At 39.9% G+C, this 18,231-nt stretch overlaps 1 protein-coding gene across 3 annotated transcripts; it reads left to right on the plus strand.

The window, feature by feature from the left end:
• The first annotated feature begins 573 nt into the window (after nucleotides 1–573).
• On the plus strand, nucleotides 574–17,904 carry FH (fumarate hydratase). Of its 3 annotated transcripts, XM_042798162.1 has the most exons (11): nucleotides 3,870–4,169; nucleotides 4,945–5,091; nucleotides 5,873–6,007; nucleotides 6,797–6,907; nucleotides 9,457–9,633; nucleotides 10,513–10,695; nucleotides 11,729–11,894; nucleotides 13,761–13,964; nucleotides 15,216–15,343; nucleotides 16,970–17,123; nucleotides 17,693–17,904. In XM_042798162.1, exons 2-11 carry the CDS (start codon nucleotides 5,026–5,028, stop codon nucleotides 17,833–17,835), a joined length of 1,467 nt encoding a protein of 488 aa, XP_042654096.1. In that variant the 5' UTR covers nucleotides 3,870–4,169; nucleotides 4,945–5,025; the 3' UTR covers nucleotides 17,836–17,904. The 3 variants fall into 3 exon arrangements, with proteins under 3 accessions (XP_042654095.1, XP_042654096.1, XP_042654097.1); XM_042798161.1 differs by lacking the exons at nucleotides 3,870–4,169; nucleotides 4,945–5,091 and adding an exon at nucleotides 574–689; XM_042798163.1 differs by lacking the exon at nucleotides 4,945–5,091 and having other exon boundaries at nucleotides 3,871–4,169.
• Nucleotides 17,905–18,231: the final 327 nt, after the last annotated feature.

The raw sequence follows: 18,231 nt of genomic DNA on the forward strand, positions 1-18,231 counted from the left end.
GAATGTTGACTGTTCCTGGAAAGAAATGAAATGTTGGAATGTTGCTGGTGATGAATACACCGTATTGTGCTCTTAGCGTTTCTGTACCTTGCACTAGGGTGTCGAGCCTGGGCTTTGAGGAAATGCAGCTTGTCGAAGCACTACCTTGCAGGGGCGGGGAGGGAGAAGGGGACTAGATCTTGACATGGCTTTTTTTTTTTTTTGTGGAAAGAGCCCTGCCTGGCGTTAAGGAGGGAGGAAATAATGTTTCAGAGATCTTTTTTAAAAAGTTTTTTTTTTAAAAAAAAAGTTTTTTTAATCTTTTTAAAAAAGGTTTTAATAACGCAGAAGAAGCTAACGCCTCTTCTTTCCCTCGTGTGGGACGTACTGTTCCCGCGGCGCGCCCAGGCTGGGCGGCTTTTCCCTCAGGCCGGGCGGGCGCGGCCTGGCCGCTCGCCCCGCCCCGCCCGCGGCAGCCGATTGGCGGCGGCGGCGGCGTCTCTCGCCGATTGGCGGCGGCGGCGGCGTCTCTCCCCGCCTGACGCCCGTCCGGGGCGGTGCGGCCCTGCCCGGCGCCGCCGCCCCCCGCCGCCGCCGCCATGCACCGCTCACTCCGCGCCTGCCGCCGCCTGGGCTGCTCCGCCGCCCGCCTCGCGCCGCCCCCGCGCGCCGCCGCCGCCCGCTGGGGCCCGCCGCTGCGCGCCGCCATGGTGAGCGCCGCGGGGCGGGCGGGAAAAGTCTGTGTGTGTGTGTGTGTGTGTGTGAGGGGAGCGGTGACCTCTAACTGCCACTGCCGCCGCGGCTCCTCCCCCCCGCGGCGGGGAAGGGGGCAACGGGGGGCTTCGGCCCGGTGTGTCGCCCCGGCGAGGAGGGCGCGGGTCAGCGGCACCGGGAAGGCGTTACCGCCGTCCCCGGTGGGGCTCGTGCGGCCTGCGGCGGAGCTGCCGAGCCGGGTGTGTGCAGCCCCGAGGCGGCGGCTGCTCTCGGGGACGGGATTTCCGCGGCGGGCGGGCGGGCGGGCGGGGGGGGGGGGGGGTGATTCTGCAGGACCCGCTGTGGCACGCAGCGGCCTCCGCCGCAGAAACGCCGGGCCCTTTCTTAGAGCTGTTGAGCAAATAAGAAAAAGCCGGGTCCTCGCAGGAAAATCTCCGGGGCTGCCTGAAAAGCGGGGAGCTTTCAGGTAAGAGCTGCCTGTCACCTCTACCAGGCACCCTCATTATTGTTTCCAGTACAGTCAGTTGACTGTCAGGCTGAAACGTGAGCGGGGCTTGTTTATCGCGCGTGGCTCAATGTAGGAATGAAAATGCTATTTGGGTGAGGAACTTTGAATCTCAGCTAGGACGTTGCGTGGAAACCTTAGTCTCAGGTGCATCTCTGTGAAGTTCACCCTTTAAAACAAGCAGATAACTTCAGCGTGGTGGAAGGATTCCAGCAGGAAGTGGGATGTTTAGGGTTTGATTAGTGAATTAATTTTATTATTTGCTTTACTAAAATAGTTCATAAATTTAACTAGAATATTAGTTCCCAGTCTGTGATGTTTCTTACCGTATAGAAAACAGCATTAAAAACAAGCTTCCAAATGTGTGAATAAACAGCAGGGTGAATGAAACCTACCTCTATAAGAAAACCTGTGTCAGAGCAGACTGTCACTCACAAGCAACTGGCCTGTCAGATGGTTCCCTTTTTTATTTTTTTGTTTGGCATCATCTGAGAAAACCATCACAGCTCATGTTCTTCGTTTACTTGCTGAAGATCCAGTATTTATGAAAGGCAGCAGCCTTACATGAAATGTCTGTGTGTTGGTCTTTGCTGGTCAGAAATATGACCTGTCCTGTAAAGCACTTGTCATTAATTGCTTGGGTTTAAATAACAGCAGAAGTTTGTAGCAAGATGCCCCTCAGTGACTTTGGAACTCAAGCAGCCCTTGAATTCTTATAGGAAAACTTTGTGTGCTTTTAATTGCAAGAGGACCACCAAAAATGTACCAATGAGTATTTATATTAAAAAAACCCCAAACAAACAAACAAAAAAAAACCCCAAACCCGCTACTTTTTGTTGTTTGCAGAGATTTTTCAGCAGCAGGAGTTGTGTTACGGAACGCCTTGTGTAGGCACAACCAAATGTGCATGGTGTTCAACAGTCTGACTGTCGTGTTGCCTTAACTTTGAGCTAAATTGCCCAAGATATTTTAAATGGAATTGCGGTCGTAATGGTCCTTCTTCAGCTGAACGTTGTAAAATATTTGGTTTTGATTTCTAAAGAGCAAACTTCAGAATTTGTGACTCGGTATTATAAGGGAGAAATGACACTTAAAAATGGAAACATTCTTCATCTGCTGAAGGAGAGCAGTTGAGCACAAATTCCATTTACTGCTGGCCTTTAAAGATTGGTTTTGATGTGCTAAAAATTACGAGTTTTTGAATTGAAATACTTACATCCAAAAGCCGCTGCATCCTTAACTCAGAATGTAATTTTCCACAGAAAACAGTATTGCAGCAGTTCTGCCATTTGTGTATCTCCAGCGCCTTGTGGTGCAATCAGTTCTAGCTGATTCGTTCCCTGCAGCAAGGCAAAAGTACAGTTATGTTTGCCTAACTCTGTAAACTTTGGACTGTGCCTTCCGGGGATTTTGGGAGGCAAAGCAGGCCTTGTCAAGCCTCTGAAAAAAATTATGTATATATATGTTTTATAAAGGTGAGGAATAGTAGTTCTGAGCTGAGACTTGCTGTAGCTGTGATAGGAAGTAAGGGAGCATAGGAGTTTGCCTTGGTTATTACATCTCCATTTGCCTCTCCCGTGGCCCACTGCTTGGGGGAGTAGAGGGGGCTGACACAAGCGTGCTGTTGTACCATTTCACAGCAGGTTCCCTGGGTTAGCAAGTGACCGCAGAAATTTCTGCTTTAGATGCGGCAACTGGGAGCTTCAGCTCATAAAGCCACTCAAGAGGGTGAATTCTCTCTAAGGAGTGGGGGAAGCGTGTTTTTTTTATATAAAAGTTCAGGCAGTGCCTTCTGCAGGCTGCAACATTAGTCTGAAGGTAATGCTGAAGTTTAGTTCCTTTAGTATGCATGACAAATATCACTTTGCTTTTTTACCTGATGTCACTTGTTACTCTCTGTTAATCAGCAAATGACATTCAGCTTGAAGCACCTTACCCTGTTAACTTCTCTGGAGTTTGTGAATGTGTGTAACAGGGAATTGGCTAGGGAAGTAATTTTCTTTTTAATAATAGGATTTTGTTGTTAAAAGGTACTTGTATGAGGAGGTGCTGATCCTATTTATCTTGTTTCACCATTGTTGACACTGTTACGTAAGTTTGAGGAATCAATTGTGCAACTGCTAGCTTTTTCTTCTAAAAGGTTACAGGTAGTTAAACTTTTTCTATATTGTTTGTGTGTGGGTACTTTTACTGATACAACCACAAGTGCTGGGCTTGGAACCGAATTGGTTCTGCTTATCCAGCTCTAGGAAAAGCTTGACAATGTCTGCTTACCCAAGGTGTCTGAATATTATAAGCGGGGATTTCAGAGGCCATGTATCAGTGATCTCTGCTGTAGGAGTATTCGTATGTGCACATGTACAGTAAGACCCGCAAGCATCCCCATTAAACCTTTTTGGCGGTAAGATACTTAGTCAACATGTAAATGAATGCTAAGCGATTAAACTAAGATAAAGAAGATTAAAGAACATAGGGATGGCATACTGGTCCACAGTAAACTTTGTATTCCTCTGGGGTCAGTGTCTGGGAGAGCATCAGCCAAAACACAAGGTGTGGGCAGCGGGACAGCAATGCCAGAGCTAACCCTCGCTGCCTGTGGGCTGGGCTGCAGTTTTGTTCGGGTGACGTGCACTACCTACTCTGCGAGAGCGCCCTAAGAGAGTGGGGCTGGTGTCTCGGGTACGTGACTGCTGGAGTACCCGACGGCAGAGCATCTCCATCTGGCTGGGAATGCTGCTTAGGGCAGTAAAAAGGCTGGAACACCCCCCACTTGCACCCCCCACCCGCAGCTTGCCGTCCCTGGTGATGCGGACCTGGGCAGGCTGCTGCGGAAAGTCAGTGCTGCTGTTCTGCCCAACACCCAGCTGTGCTCCTGCCGGAGAAGACTGAGACCCACCAAGCAAGGGACAAGTAAAACGGGCAAAGGAAAGAGAGGAGCAGTCTGACTTCAGAAGTGGACGCCTAGGGAAGAGTAAGAACTGTGCAAATGTATGTGATGCTTTCCTCTTATTCTGACCCGGGCTCTTCACGCTCACATCAGAGGATTTCCTGAGTCTGGTTTGTCTGTGTAACAACCCAGTTCAGATCTTTCTTCTGAGTGCTTACCTCATTTTCCCTAAACTCATGTGGGCTTCTTGCATCCGCAGCATCAGCTGGCAAGGAGTTCTGTCAGTATGCTACTTGGGTGAAGAGCTGCTTTCTTCTGCTTTATTTGAACCTGACTCCTACTAGCCTAATGTTATGGCTCCTTCTTCCTGTATTGGAAGGGATAGTGAGCAGCTCATACCCATCACCATTCTACCGATGCTTTTATTGACCTCAGTTTTCCTTCAAACCCCAAGTTGTCTCTTTTTCTGAATGAAAAAGTCAGGTGTCTTAAGAAAGCTGTTTCCTTCTGTTCATCAGCTTTATTGTCTGTCTTTGAACCGTTTCCAGTAATATGCTTTTTGAGATAAAGGAACCAAATCTGCACAAAGACGTCAGAGTGTAGATGAACCTTGGTGGCACAGCGAGATTTCTTCGTGTATCCTCAGCTTTTCTTAATAGTTTCTAACGTTTGCTGTTCTTCTTCCACTGTGCTGCAACACTTGATGCTCTGGTAGAGCTGTCCCAAGGACTCACCCCTGAGGGTCAGGGTTAGGCCAGAGCCTGGCATTGTGCATGTATATACCCTACATGTGGAGCTGGGATTGTTTTACTCCATCTATGATTAAGAATTAAAAAAGGTTTCTTCCCCTTCCCTGAAGACCCTGCAAGAAGGTAATCTTCTCTTCTGGGGAAGTGTGAACACCTTTCTCACAGAAAATTGGGACTTTGCTCATCAAGGCATGGGGAGAGGAAGAGTAAACTGCTCTTGCTTCCTGTCCAGTTGCACAGTCTTTGTCGAGCTACATGTGAATGTGATCACATCATCACAGATGAATGGGTTTTCACAAAAAATAATTACTTTTTAGTTGGTGTATATCAGCTAAAATTAATTTATCTCCGGCTGTGTTGGATAATAATGCATGCTAGGTGTATACATGATACAGAAATACTGCCTAACATAAATACTGCTGGAAATATACCTAAGTGCAGTTTATTCATGTTGCAAAGGTAGGGCAACTGTGTTCCTGGTTTATTAGGCTTAAGAAAATAACTAGTTGTCGGTGTCTTGGTATTGAATTAATCATTTGCTCCCTTTCAGTATTTCTCTTCTGTCCTATGTGCAGTGTGGATTTCAAGTAGGGATTGTGTTACATGTCTGTTGCCTGGGTGGATACCACTTGAATTTTTACTGCGCTAGTTCTTCAGCTTGCTTTTAACAAAACACCAGTTCTATAAACTGTAAGATAAGTTACTAATTATTCAAAAAGAAGAAACCGAGTCTTTTGTCAGGATGATATTTTTCACACAGTGGGCAGCTGAGGTCTTAAATCTCGCAGTGCTGCCTGTCACCCCTGAGTGTGCTATGCTACACAAAGTTAGTAGTTGTGACTTTTAGTGAGACAGGTGCTCAAACTAGAAAAATGTCTTAACTTTGAAGATATAATTAGAAAAATACTTATGACTAGCTGTGTGTCTTTGTTCTGGTTTTTACCCCTTCTTGAACATTTCTTCTTAACTGTATCTGCTTTCAAAAAGGATGTGCTGTTTACCAGTGTTTGAAATACATTTTTTTCTCCTTTTCCACAGTCCACTCAAGAGGCTTTCAGGATAGAATATGATACCTTTGGTGAACTGAAGGTCCCAAGTGACAAATACTATGGTGCCCAGACTGTAAGATCTACAATGAACTTCAAGATTGGAGGTGTTTCAGAACGAATGCCAGTAAGTAATTTCAAGCTCTCTTCTCACTTAAAGCTTTTTTTCTCTTTAAGTATGTTTTGGATGTGAGAGTGAATACCTACTCCTTAGACTTTTGCGGGGAATATGAGCAACTTTGATTTTTAAATAAAGTTAGAAATTCCATGGCAAGATACTGTTCTGTATAAGAAATATTTTTTGTTTAATTTAAATAAACTGAATGTTGCTTTGAATAACATTTTTACCGTGTTCCTTAATTTTTTAATAACCAGGATGAATAGAGATCTATCTTTCATTTTTCTGAAGACAGAAGGCTGAACGTAGTAGTTTGTTTCCTATAGTGTTATGTATTTTGTTACTGAAGATGTTTAGTGTAACATGAGTTACTATGAAGTTACTTTTTCATGTGTAGCTGTGCATAGAGCATTAGTGTGCACGCGCTTTGTCATGCACTGGCTTTCCATGTACTAAAACATGTGTAAGTTTGCCCTCAAAAAGGCTTTTTTAGAAGTAGAACCAGTTTTCCTTTCCTATTCATTTCAATACATGTAATCTGTTTCGATACACAAAGTTTACCTGGACTTACAAAGAAAAGATGAGCTGTGTACTGCTTCCTGGACTGCTTGGATAAATGTCACTGTTAATGGGAGCACAGGTTATGTGACCTGATTGGTCTTTGGTTTGGTAGATGGACTACTGCTAGGTTTAAGTTCAGAAGGAGTTTGGTTTAGAGCTAGATCTGTGCCATAGGTTCCTAAAATGTCCTTTGGGGAGAAAAAAAATTATGTATTTAAACTTACTCTTATGTCTCAGGTTCAAGTTATAAGGGCTTTCGGCATCTTGAAGAGAGCAGCTGCTGAAGTAAATCAAGATTATGGTCTTGACCCAAAGATTGCTAATGCTATTGTAAAGGCGGCAAATGAGGTAGGAACAAACTGTTCAAAATACTAGAACTGTCACTTTATTTTTGTTAAGTTTTTCACAGGAAGTTTGGAGTCAGAGGGAAGACCTCTGGCATTTTTCAGATTTTTAGAGGAAGGCATTTAGTGTTAGTAAATTTTGTTTTTCAGGTTGAGAAATCATTTACTTTATATAATGTTTTACGAATTTACTCCTTACCTTTATAGAAAGGATAGAATGTTCAAATACATTTTGATACTTAAGTTATAAAAACAATGTAATTTTCCCCCTCTATTAAGTCTACTCATTACTTGCATAGTGTTAACTCTTAGCAGACGAAGAGCATAAAAAAACTCTAGTGAGGGAATGGAATCTCAGTTCATTCAGCTACCGTGAGGTCTGACATGCCAAGCAGTTTGTTTTGGAAGTCTCCCATCTCTTAAGCAATCGCATCTTGGTAATGTGAAGACCATCTGCAATCTGAAAAGTTTCTCTGTTACTCATCTATTTCCTCTTCAGACTTAAGCTTACTAGTAAATCTGTGCTTTTTAAGTATCACTTTTATAGCTAAAGAGGACATGGTGTGACACACAGAGTCATCTCCTTCCTCAGGATAAATGCCACCCAAGTGCACAGAGTTGTGAATGACCATTATTTGAGGTATGGTGATACCAGGTGTGTTGCTTTGTGTAAATCAATAGATATATTTATCTTGAAGCATCGTTTTACAGAGCTTTCTTGTTCTGACTAGCTTAAAAATATTTCAGTCTTTGCAGCTGTAGCACCGTAAGTCCCAAGATCCAAGAGCTCTGGAGAACTCCAGAATATGTCCAGTCTCTTCTTGTGGTTTCTAGGGTTCTCCCAGTTAAAGGTGAATCAGAAGTTTTGGTGGCTAAATACTCCTTAGTTTAGATTCCTGGGTTCTGAAAGTTGTTCGGGGCTTTTTTTGTTGTGTTTTAAAAACACCTCTGCAGTGCTATCCTCTCCCCTACCTCAAAAATAATTTTCTAATATAACTGAAAAAGAAAGAGATACAGCAAGGAATCAAATTACTCTTGGAGGTGGGAACTGTGCCCCTGTATAAGATGGGAAATGGATAAGATCCTTTCCTGAAAGGCATGTTTCCAGGAGGTCTGATTTATCCTGATGAACTGGAGATAGTTATCTAGCCTCAGAGTTGTGACAACAGATCCTTTGCTTTGCATTCTCATCTTTTCTGAGGCTAATATGCATGGGGGTGATACTTCTGAGCATGGATTTTGATACCGTCACAGACACACATTTAGAAAAATCTCGAAGTGCATATAAGGTTCAGCAGCCTCCAGAAAATGTAGCTCAAACGGGAGAGTATTTGTACCTGTTCTGTTTTGACTTGAGATAGCAGTTGTCATAGCCTGCCTACAGAAGATGTAAGTTGGTGTAGCCATTTTTGACTGATTAGGACCTTGTTCCCATGTGTAATCAGTGAGTCAGTACATAGGAATCTTTTTAAGTGCAGGTGATTCTCTTGCTTGTTTATGTGTGTAACATACTCAGTTACAGCTGAGGTACGGTAAAGACAGTCACAAGTCCTATTTAGGCACCTCTCAATTTAAAGCCATGTAGGTCAGGGCCCTATTAGGGAAAGCATGTCTTACGGGAAAAAGGTTTTTGATACCAGCAGCCATCTGCCAGTTCATCTTCCTGCTGCAAAATCTGATGTCTACAGGTGTAAGAGATTTGAAACTTCCCTGTATGAAATTTATTTCTGGAGAAATTGCAGAGACTCCAGTTATACAAATACCATATACTGCATGTGCCTAACAGATGGCCTTTGGCAAAAACACCTCCTCTGGGGGACTTCTGAATGCCTCTAATTCAGATTGATATATAGTTGTGATCAGTGTTCATGATGAAACTGTGCAGCTGTTGAGCTTGATTTCCTAGGAGAAAGCAGTGCACCCATGCTGATGAGGGGTTTGTAAACAGATAAACACTGTCCAAAAACTGATGTTTCTGACACCTAAAGGATGGTCATGACGCAAGGAGACACACAACACTGAATCAGTACCCTGAAGCAGCTTACGTGCTCAGACTGAGAAACTACTTAAGATATTTTTCTTCCCCAGATCTTACTAACCCGAACAAATAACTGTGGAAGGGAGAACCAGCATGTACTCACCTCTAGTCCTGCCCAGGAGGATTAGAATACAAATTGCTTTAAAATTTGGGAAGGGGAGGGATGTTTTTAGCCTTATAAAATCATCTGCATTGTTTCGTAAACAGAAGATATAACCCAAGAGATCTTTTAAAAGTCTTTTTATTACTGTAGAACATGAAATCAATGTAGATATTTCTCTGTTTCAGAATTCAGGATCTTCAAAAAGCATAGCAGAAATTTTTTACCCTTTTAATATCTGGTATTATATCAGATTCTCAGTTATTCTCATATAAACTCACAAGTGTTATATATATATATTCACAAACATAATGGAGAACATTATTTTAATTACAGCTTTAAAATGTTCGAGTTTATCCTTTTTAATTTTTTTTTTGTTCCAGTAGAAAAACTTTTCTCTCTTTTCCCATTATAGGTAGCTGAAGGAAAATTAAATGATCACTTTCCGTTGGTGGTGTGGCAGACTGGTTCTGGAACTCAAACCAATATGAACGTCAATGAAGTTATCAGCAATAGAGCCATTGAGATAATGGGGGGCAAACTGGGGAGCAAAACCCCAGTACATCCGAATGATCATGTTAACAAAAGCCAGGTGGTTATTACACTTGCATTATACTTCTTTCAATGACAAAAGCTGTTTGGTTTTTTTTTTTTTTTTTTGAATTGTGAATTTTGAGTTGTTTTATAGTCACTGTTTAGATTTAAAAAAAAAAAAAAAAAGTTTTGTGTACAGCTTTGGCAATGATTTTCCAGGTTTTTCAGTTTCGATGAACTTTAAAATGTTAGTCAGTGACAGTATGAGCTTTAAGATTAAAAATTTTGAACTCATTCATGACAGATGAATTCATACAGAGGTGGCCTGGTGACAACCACTGCTGCTGCAGATAGTCTTGAAGTTAAATAGAGATCCAGTTTCTAAAGGTTGGATACTTACCCATTTCATTTCTTTTTCCCAAAGGATTGTGGTAGATGTTTTTATTATACTTCACTCTTAATGTTTTCTTCAGATTAGCTGAAGCTTAAACCACTGACTTTGGTTGTATCACTTCCTGATATTTTGTGTTTATTCAATCTCCTGGGAATGGATTTAACATTACCATAGCAACACATAAGTGTTTTAAAGCCTATGCTTTAAATTGCTTTGAAATTGTCCATCCATTTGTTACCTGTGTCTCATAACTACTTTAGCAAGTCTTTTTCTCTTTTTCGGTCCCAGTGTTGTGAACAGTCTACTCATGTACTTTCTGTGGGTATAGTTATAAAAAGTTGACTTTATCAATATGGTGCTGGACTGCTGTTTAGAAGATTTGATTATTCTTGCAGGTCGACTTGTGGAACACTGCTAAGTTGCTTACTCTTAGTTTAGTTTCTTCTTGTTTATAAAACAAAGAGAATAAAGCCATATGTGTACATCTTACAGTAACAATGGTGAGGAAAGCTTGTAAATAAATTTCTTGAACTTCCTCCACAGAGTTCAAATGACACTTTCCCAACAGCAATGCATATTGCTGCTGCCCAGGAGGTTAATGAGGTGTTGTTACCTGGACTAAAGAAGCTACAGAATGCACTTGAAGCGAAATCCAAGGAGTTTTCCCAAATCATAAAAATAGGGCGCACTCATACACAAGATGCTGTTCCTCTTACACTTGGACAGGTAAAAAAAAGTAATTATGCATTTATTTGAAACATTCTTGTAAATATCTTGGAGGGAACTGAGGCAAACTTGGGGAGGCCTAAATTAAGTTGGTAGCTTAAGAGAATTAATAGGAAACTGGCTGAATCTCAGTCAGAGTATTTTTATCTTTATTGGAGTTTGCTGGATGCTGTACTCTTAATTACTGCATCATAAAGCTCCTTATTTTTTTCTATGTGCGTTTTACTTCTAACAGTAGTAAGATATACATGATTTTTAATCATGTTCCATTACCAAATAATATGACGTGATATTTCTATTACACTGACATTGGAATGAAGAAGGTAGGTAGTCTGTAGTCTGTAAATTTATATATACAAGGTTTTGCCAACACACATATTTAGTATTTTGAACAAGACCTACTTTAGGGTGGTACTAAGTAACTAAGTGTACTAGCTATGATTTTTGAATTAAAATCTTTGATATATGATTGTGTGTGTGTGTGTATATATATATATATAAAATAGTAAATCTTTGTTGTCATATTGTCAAGAATGCCTTATATTACATTAATCTGGTAATGAATTAACTTAGACTGGACTGATAAGAATCTCTGTAAAATTTGTGTTTTTTTTACAAGAATGCACAAGTGTTTTTTTTGCTAACTAAAATTAAGCGAAAAAAGCCCAGGATCCGTTTCTCTAATTGTAACTTGAGAACGTTAGTTTAATCTGAGATCTGAATTACCTTGGATTCAGATCCTGCTAAGTACACAACTAAGGTAAAAGGCAAGAGAAAGATGCATTGTGTATGTTGTTTTTTTTTTTTAATATAGGTAGGTTGTTTTTATCTGTAATTGTTCATACAGTGAGAAGAGTCTTCTAATATCTGTAAATTTTCCCTCTTAATGAAACATGCTAAAATTTAGCATCTCTGTGAAGTTCAGTGCCTTCAGGTTTTTAAAGGAGTTAGTCCAGTCATCATGTTAAAAATCTAAATAATTCTAGATGATTGTTGTATTTTTTCCTTTATTTTGTCCTCCTTTCTTTCAAAGGAATTTAGTGGCTATGTGCAACAAATTAAATATGGTGTGGCTAGGATTGAGTCAACCATGCCAAGAGTGTATCAGCTGGCAGCTGGCGGGACTGCAGTTGGTACAGGATTAAACACGAGAATTGGCTTTGCTGAGAAAGTTGCTGCTAAAGTGGCTGAACTGACAGGTGAGGAATGATATTTCAGAGTTATCAGTAAAGCAGTATATGTAACATACAGTCAAATTCAGATGAAATCTTTCAGTTTCCATACTTCTCATAAGCTTCTCAAATTGTCTTTATATTTTAACATAAAACTTTATGTTAATGCTGTATTTTACATGCCTTATACTTAGAATTTTTGATGGAATGTATTTTTGTAATTATAGCCGATGCATCGAAAGTGACTGAAATTACCACCTTTTTCTTAGCAAGTCTTGTTGGAGATGGATACAGTTTCAAACTTCTGTTACTAGTTCAGCTTCTGTCTTTGCTGCTCCTCTGACTTGCTTAATCTACAGTGACTTGGCACAAAGGAATTGGAAAAAGACATCCCAAAGCCACTACATTTTTTTAATGTGAAAGTAAAAGTTAGCTGTCTGATTTTTTTATGCTGTCTTTATAGACCTTAAAGCTTAATTTACAGAGCCACTGAGTTCTTTGATGTGACCCAGTTCTGTGTCACAGTATTAGTTTTAAAAATGCTCCCTGAAGTAATGCATATGTCTTTCACTTAAATTTGCTGTAAAACATGAAACTGCTTATCAGCAATGCTTTTGTTTTAATAGATCAATTATCTATTATTTAATAGATCACTGTCTCATAGAGGGTCAAGATTTTCTCCCACCCTGACAGGGAAGAAGAAACTTGTCATAAGCAACAGCTGCTGATAAGAAGCAGTACAGGACTTGTTTTGGTGCTTGAAGAAGCCATTGGTGGTGTTAGGAAGCTCTCCCACCCTAACGCTTGTTAGGTGTACCACATGGGCAGGTTGTACGAGTTTAAAACAAGTAAGGCAGACTATTGAAATTCCACGTGTTCTTAAAGGGGAAATTTATGGGCAAGGGCAAAAGGAAAAGTTTGGATTGATCTCTGCAACTGAGCAGGCAGCTAGGCAATTCAGAAGCCCCTGCAAATTGGGTGGGATTTGGTGTTTGGCAAGAACTGCAAAACAGTAGAAATTCTGCTGTTTCTCTAGCAAATGGTGTTACGTTACTTTTGTTTAAACTGGCAGTGTAAGCTCAGACCTGTAGTTTTGTGGGGCATAAGTCCAGGCCACGGTCAGCATCCCTGCACACATCCTTAGTGATGTTCGTTACCACTAATAAAATTCTGCTGAGTCTTTTATTCCAGGGCAAAGCCCTGGAGAAAAGTTTTTCATTATGGAACACAGCCTTAAATCTCAGGCATTTAATTTAACGTAAACAGAGCTGTTGCTTCCATTGCTCCTGTGCTCTTGCTGTTGGCAGCAGTTTCAGGCATCCTCTTGAGTCTGAATCAGCTTTCACGTGTTCTGTCTGGTTTCTTGTTCCCTTCCAGTGCTGATAGTTGGATACATCTTTTTTCTTTGAAGTAGGTAATTGCATTGTGATTACTTTTTATTTACCCTAATGTCTGCACTGTGCTGCAAAATCCTCTATTTTCATAACTGAGAGAAGCATCACAGCAATTGACAATCCAAAGAATCTAACTTGATTTAATGGAGGAAATACATAAGTTTCAGCTAACTTGTAAGAGGTTATTGACATTCACAGAATACTGTGGTGCAAAGCAATGCTTAGTATGCAACACAGTATGAAAGCTTGAAATGTGTACTTTTGTTGTGAGTAGATGCTCAGATTTCATACTGGCTTGTATTTTAGTGACTTACTGTGTCTTTTGTATTGATCTGTTTAAGAAATATGTTTGTGAGGGAAGGTCTAGAGAAGAGAGATGATCTTACAGTGTTGGTAATTTTTTTAATTTTTTTTAATTAAGCTAATTATGTGTTTGATTATCTGGCTTATGTCTGCAAGGGAGTCCCTCATATTTTATATTTCCCTCACCTCCCTGTAGGTTTGCCTTTTGTCACTGCTCCAAATAAGTTTGAAGCTCTTGCGGCTCACGATGCTCTAGTGGAACTCAGTGGAGCTATGAACACAGTGGCATGTAGTCTGATGAAAATAGCTAATGATATTCGTTTCCTGGGTTCTGGACCACGCTCTGGACTAGGAGAACTTATCCTGCCTGAAAATGAACCGGGAAGCAGCATCATGCCAGGTACAAAGAAAGAATACAAACAAAAATTGCCCGTTTCTTTTGTTTGGGGCCACTAATTCTTAACAGATACTTACCAAACGCCACCACAAGAGTCTGTAAGACTCAACACTTCTGTCAGTTTTTATCTTCTGCTGTATTTTGCCACCATTTGTGTTCATAAAAATACTTGTTTGCACAGCTGTGTGTGTTGGCAAGTATGTGGGAGAGAGTAGTACCTGTAAACAAAAGACTTATTAATACAGGCATACTTCTCAAAGCCTTTGTTTAGAATTGCAAAATTGCTACAATTTTTATTTAGAGGATTTTCTGAAACAGGCTTTAAATGATGTAATGTATGAAGTGTAGCAATACTAATGATGTAAATTGACTTCTGAATTTACTTCCTAGCGTGATTAGTGTTATGTACTTGCATTTTCTCTTCTGCAGTGATTCCATTGTATGGGAGGATAAGAAATATTATTAGTAATATACATAGTAATATTAAACAATACTAATATTAGATATTAGTAATTGTTCCTTGCCTATATCTATATGAATACTGTACATCTGAAACTATTCTAAGCATGTTCTTCCTGTATGATAAATTATAAAAGAAACAGGTTGTGAGCATATCTGGCTTAAAAAAAAAAAAGCAGATAATGAATGTTCTTACTAGGATTATTTCTAGAAATTAAATCAACCATAAAACTTCCTTGTTAGGAGGCCACTCTTAATTTTTTTTTGTTTGTTTTTGTTTTTTTTTCCTGACAAAGTAAACATTTTGTACTAATTTTATTACAAAGTAATTTTAACAGATTAGTAATACTTTTCTTAAATTGACTGAGATTTGGTAGTGATTTACCAGAAATGCCTACTTGCACGAGTAAAGACAGGTGATAACCTCTTGACTGTTAAGAATTGTGGTAATTAACAGCTGTTTAGAGCTCATGTACATTTGATCCATCTCTCAGAGTCTTTGTAGATTGCTAAAGCAGCCATTGCTGCTTTAAAATCCTAGCTGAATTAGTGCAATAGTACAGTCAATTTCATATCACTTATGGAAATTACTTCCTTTCTGTGCTGCACGGATACAGATGAGTAAGACATGTTACCTCATACAAAATATCTTCTGTTGAATATGATTTGGTAAATGAGAAAACTGCTGTCTTTTGTTTGTGTGGTTTTTGCTGGTTTTGCTGTTTTGGGTTTGTTTGGGTTTTTTTTCTCTTTCCTTCTTCTCTGGTAACCTTTTTCTCTCCCTTCCCCAATCAGGAAAAGTGAACCCTACACAGTGTGAAGCAGTAACCATGGTGGCAGCTCAAGTTATGGGAAACCATGTTGCTGTTACTGTAGGAGGTAGCAATGGACACTTTGAACTGAATGTTTTTAAGCCCATGATGGTAAGTTCACAAAATTTCAAACATGTAGGTCTTTTCAAATCGCTGATTGTACAAACAGGTAACTCGTGGGGAAAAAAAAATCAGTAAATATTTAGTCAGTACAAGCGCCAGGGAAGCTGATAAATTGTGAGAACAAATTTTATTATTTTGTATGGTAAGTCCTTGTTATTTTAACAGGGAACTGGCCTTCTTTTTTTACATTAAACTATCTTATGCAGATAAGCTTTTATCTTAACAATATATGCTTATCATCAGTCTAAGGAAGTAGGGTGAGAGGAACACAATTTGAGACTAAATTTTGTCCAATGCCAACGAGAATTTGGTATTTTAGCTAAAAATGTGGATTTTTTTTTTTTTTCTTTAGCAACTCTCTGTTGCTAGTTTCCGTTACTGCGGAATACAGAAGTATTACATGCTTTTGGCAAGTGAGTCGTGTGAAACTGTAAATGGTTAGTCTTAGACTTCAGTGTTTAAAATAATGTTGGCCTTCTATAGTGTGATCAGGATACACCAAGATACATACTGCTGCTTCTGTATACTTAATTAATAAAGTCAAGTTACAGATCACCTTGTACTGACATTTGGATGCTTTTACACCAAGTCATAATTCTTATTTTCTTCTTTGGGGTATCTACTTTTTTTTTTTTTTTCTTGAAACCAAGAAGGAAAAATAAACAGGGGCAACTGAGGAAAAGGATATAAGCAAAAGCATTGAATCAGAAGATTGTGGAAAACTGTGGTTAAGATGTTGAAGAAATAGCATAGAGGTTAAGGTAGGGATGATAGTTTAAAAATAATTAAGGTGACTTGTTCGAAAAGATCCTAATATTAAATAGAAATAAAAGGGAAGTTTTTGAGTTTTTCTTGTCTTAGAAATAAGGCACAAAGGAAGCAGTAGGTCATATGTTATTTTTCTACACAGCCTATACTGACTGATACTGATTTTTTATTATGCAAGTTAGAAATGATTGAAAGAAAATTGAAATTTTATAACAAAATCAGTGTTTGTCTCTTCCTTGCTGTGCTTAGGGTAATGGGTTTTCTCTACCAATCTGAACATATTTCTTCTAAGCATAGAGCACCTGGTTTTGAAGAGGGGAAAAAACCCAAAACAACACATTGAACAGCCAAAAGATGTACCTAGCAGAAGATAAATTTTGATAAGAAACAGACACCTGTCAAAAAAAAAAACAAAAAAAAAAGCAGCACATTACAGATTGTCGAAGTAGGGGACTAATGCCAGACATTACTGTACTTTGTGTTTATAGATGCCTTCTCTTGATTGGTACCTGAGGGGGAAAATAACAATGAATCAGATGCCTTCATGTATTTTTTACTTGGTTATTTGTGAACTGTTCTAACAATGGCTGTACATACTGTGGTGGCCTTCATGCAAGAGTTCTTCCTCTATTGAATGCTTCCCACAGAGTTCTTTTAAATAGGAGTGGCTGACCTTGCCCTGCCCAGGGAGGAGGGTGTACTATTCATGGTACTCCTTTTCCACAAGTGGCCTGTCAAAGAAGTGGATATTGCAGAGGGGGCACTGGTTATGAACAAGTGCTCCATTGTGTAACTATTAATTTCTGAATGTAATACTTGGTAATTTTTATTTTTTTTTTTCCTTAGATTAAAAATGTTTTAAACTCTGCAAGACTTCTTGGAGATGTTTGTATTTCTTTCACTGACAACTGTGTAGTTGGAATTCAAGCCAATACGGACAGGATCAACAAACTAATGAGCGAATCTCTGATGCTGGTAACAGCACTGAACCCACATATAGGTAGGTTTAAGGCTCAGAAACTTCTCAAAGCATTATACTGAAATATTTTGCGGTAATGTTACTTTGCAGACATTATTTGTGTTGTCACAATGTTTAGGGGACCAAGGCATGGCTCAGGTCAAAATTTAATTTACTTTAATATCACCAACTGCTATTACTGTTGAAAAAGTGGGCCCTCCTTGCAGTGGCCATACTGGTTCATTATAAAAATACTTCTCACTAGAGTTAAAAAAAAAAAAAACAAAACAACAGATTGCAAGAATTTTTGTATCTGTTGTCCTAATTTGACTGCTAATAATGAAAAGGGAGAGATTGCAATGGCGTTGGTTTTTTTTAAGGAGGAAGTCACATAAAACTTTGATCTAAATTCATTAAGACCAGAGTAACAGAATTTACTTTCGAGTACGGAGTTGTTGTAAACATTTGGTGTGCATTTACTGCAAACTGAGTTAAGCAGTAATCATAATATCTAGCAAACTACTTCCCCAAAGGCCAACCATCCCAGCTCTTTCTCACCTCTAGCAAGTATTCTGAAATTGCAAACGTCTAACTTCTTTGTTTTGTTACAGGATATGATAAAGCAGCTAAGATTGCCAAAACTGCGCACAAGGAAGGGACGACGTTAAAAGAAGCTGCTATAAAGCTGGGCTTCCTTACGTCAGACCAGTTTGATCAGTGGGTGAAGCCTAAAGATATGTTGGGTCCTCAGTAACTTCTGTACAGAAAAAAACCCTAAAGTGTTAACGTAAAAAATAAATAAATATGGCATGCGTTTGCTTCACGTGTTTTCACGGTATTACTTTTTTAAGAGATCCTATAAGCTGAAATTACGGGCAAGATATAATTGTATTTTTTATTTTTTTTCTTTTATATTGGAAAACAAGTAAAATGTCAATACTGATATACGCGAAAAGGTATTTTTCTGGGAGGTGACTCCAATTCCGAACTGCTGGCGCAACCCCTGCCGTACCCGTACAGATACAGGGCGGGGGGGAAGAGGCGGCCCGGGCCGCCGAGCCCCGGGAGCCGGGCGGGAGGCAGGCCCGGCGGGAGGCCAGGCCGCGGCACCGGCGGGAGGCAGGCCCGGCGGGAGGCAGGCCGGGCGGGG

Source organism: Tyto alba, unplaced genomic scaffold, assembly GCF_018691265.1.
Source record: "Tyto alba isolate M040663 unplaced genomic scaffold, T.alba_DEE_v4.0 Super-Scaffold_27, whole genome shotgun sequence".
Lineage (NCBI taxonomy): Eukaryota > Metazoa > Chordata > Aves > Strigiformes > Tytonidae > Tyto > Tyto alba.

Coding starts and splice junctions, on each gene's coding strand:
- FH (XM_042798161.1), top strand. CDS start 579: ATGCACCGCTCACTCCGCGCCTGCCGCCGCCTGGGCTGCTCCGCCGCC. Junction 6,008..6,796: donor GTGTTTCAGAACGAATGCCA/GTAAGTAATTTC, acceptor CTTATGTCTCAG/GTTCAAGTTATAAGGGCTTT. Junction 9,634..10,512: donor ATCATGTTAACAAAAGCCAG/GTGGTTATTACA, acceptor CTTCCTCCACAG/AGTTCAAATGACACTTTCCC.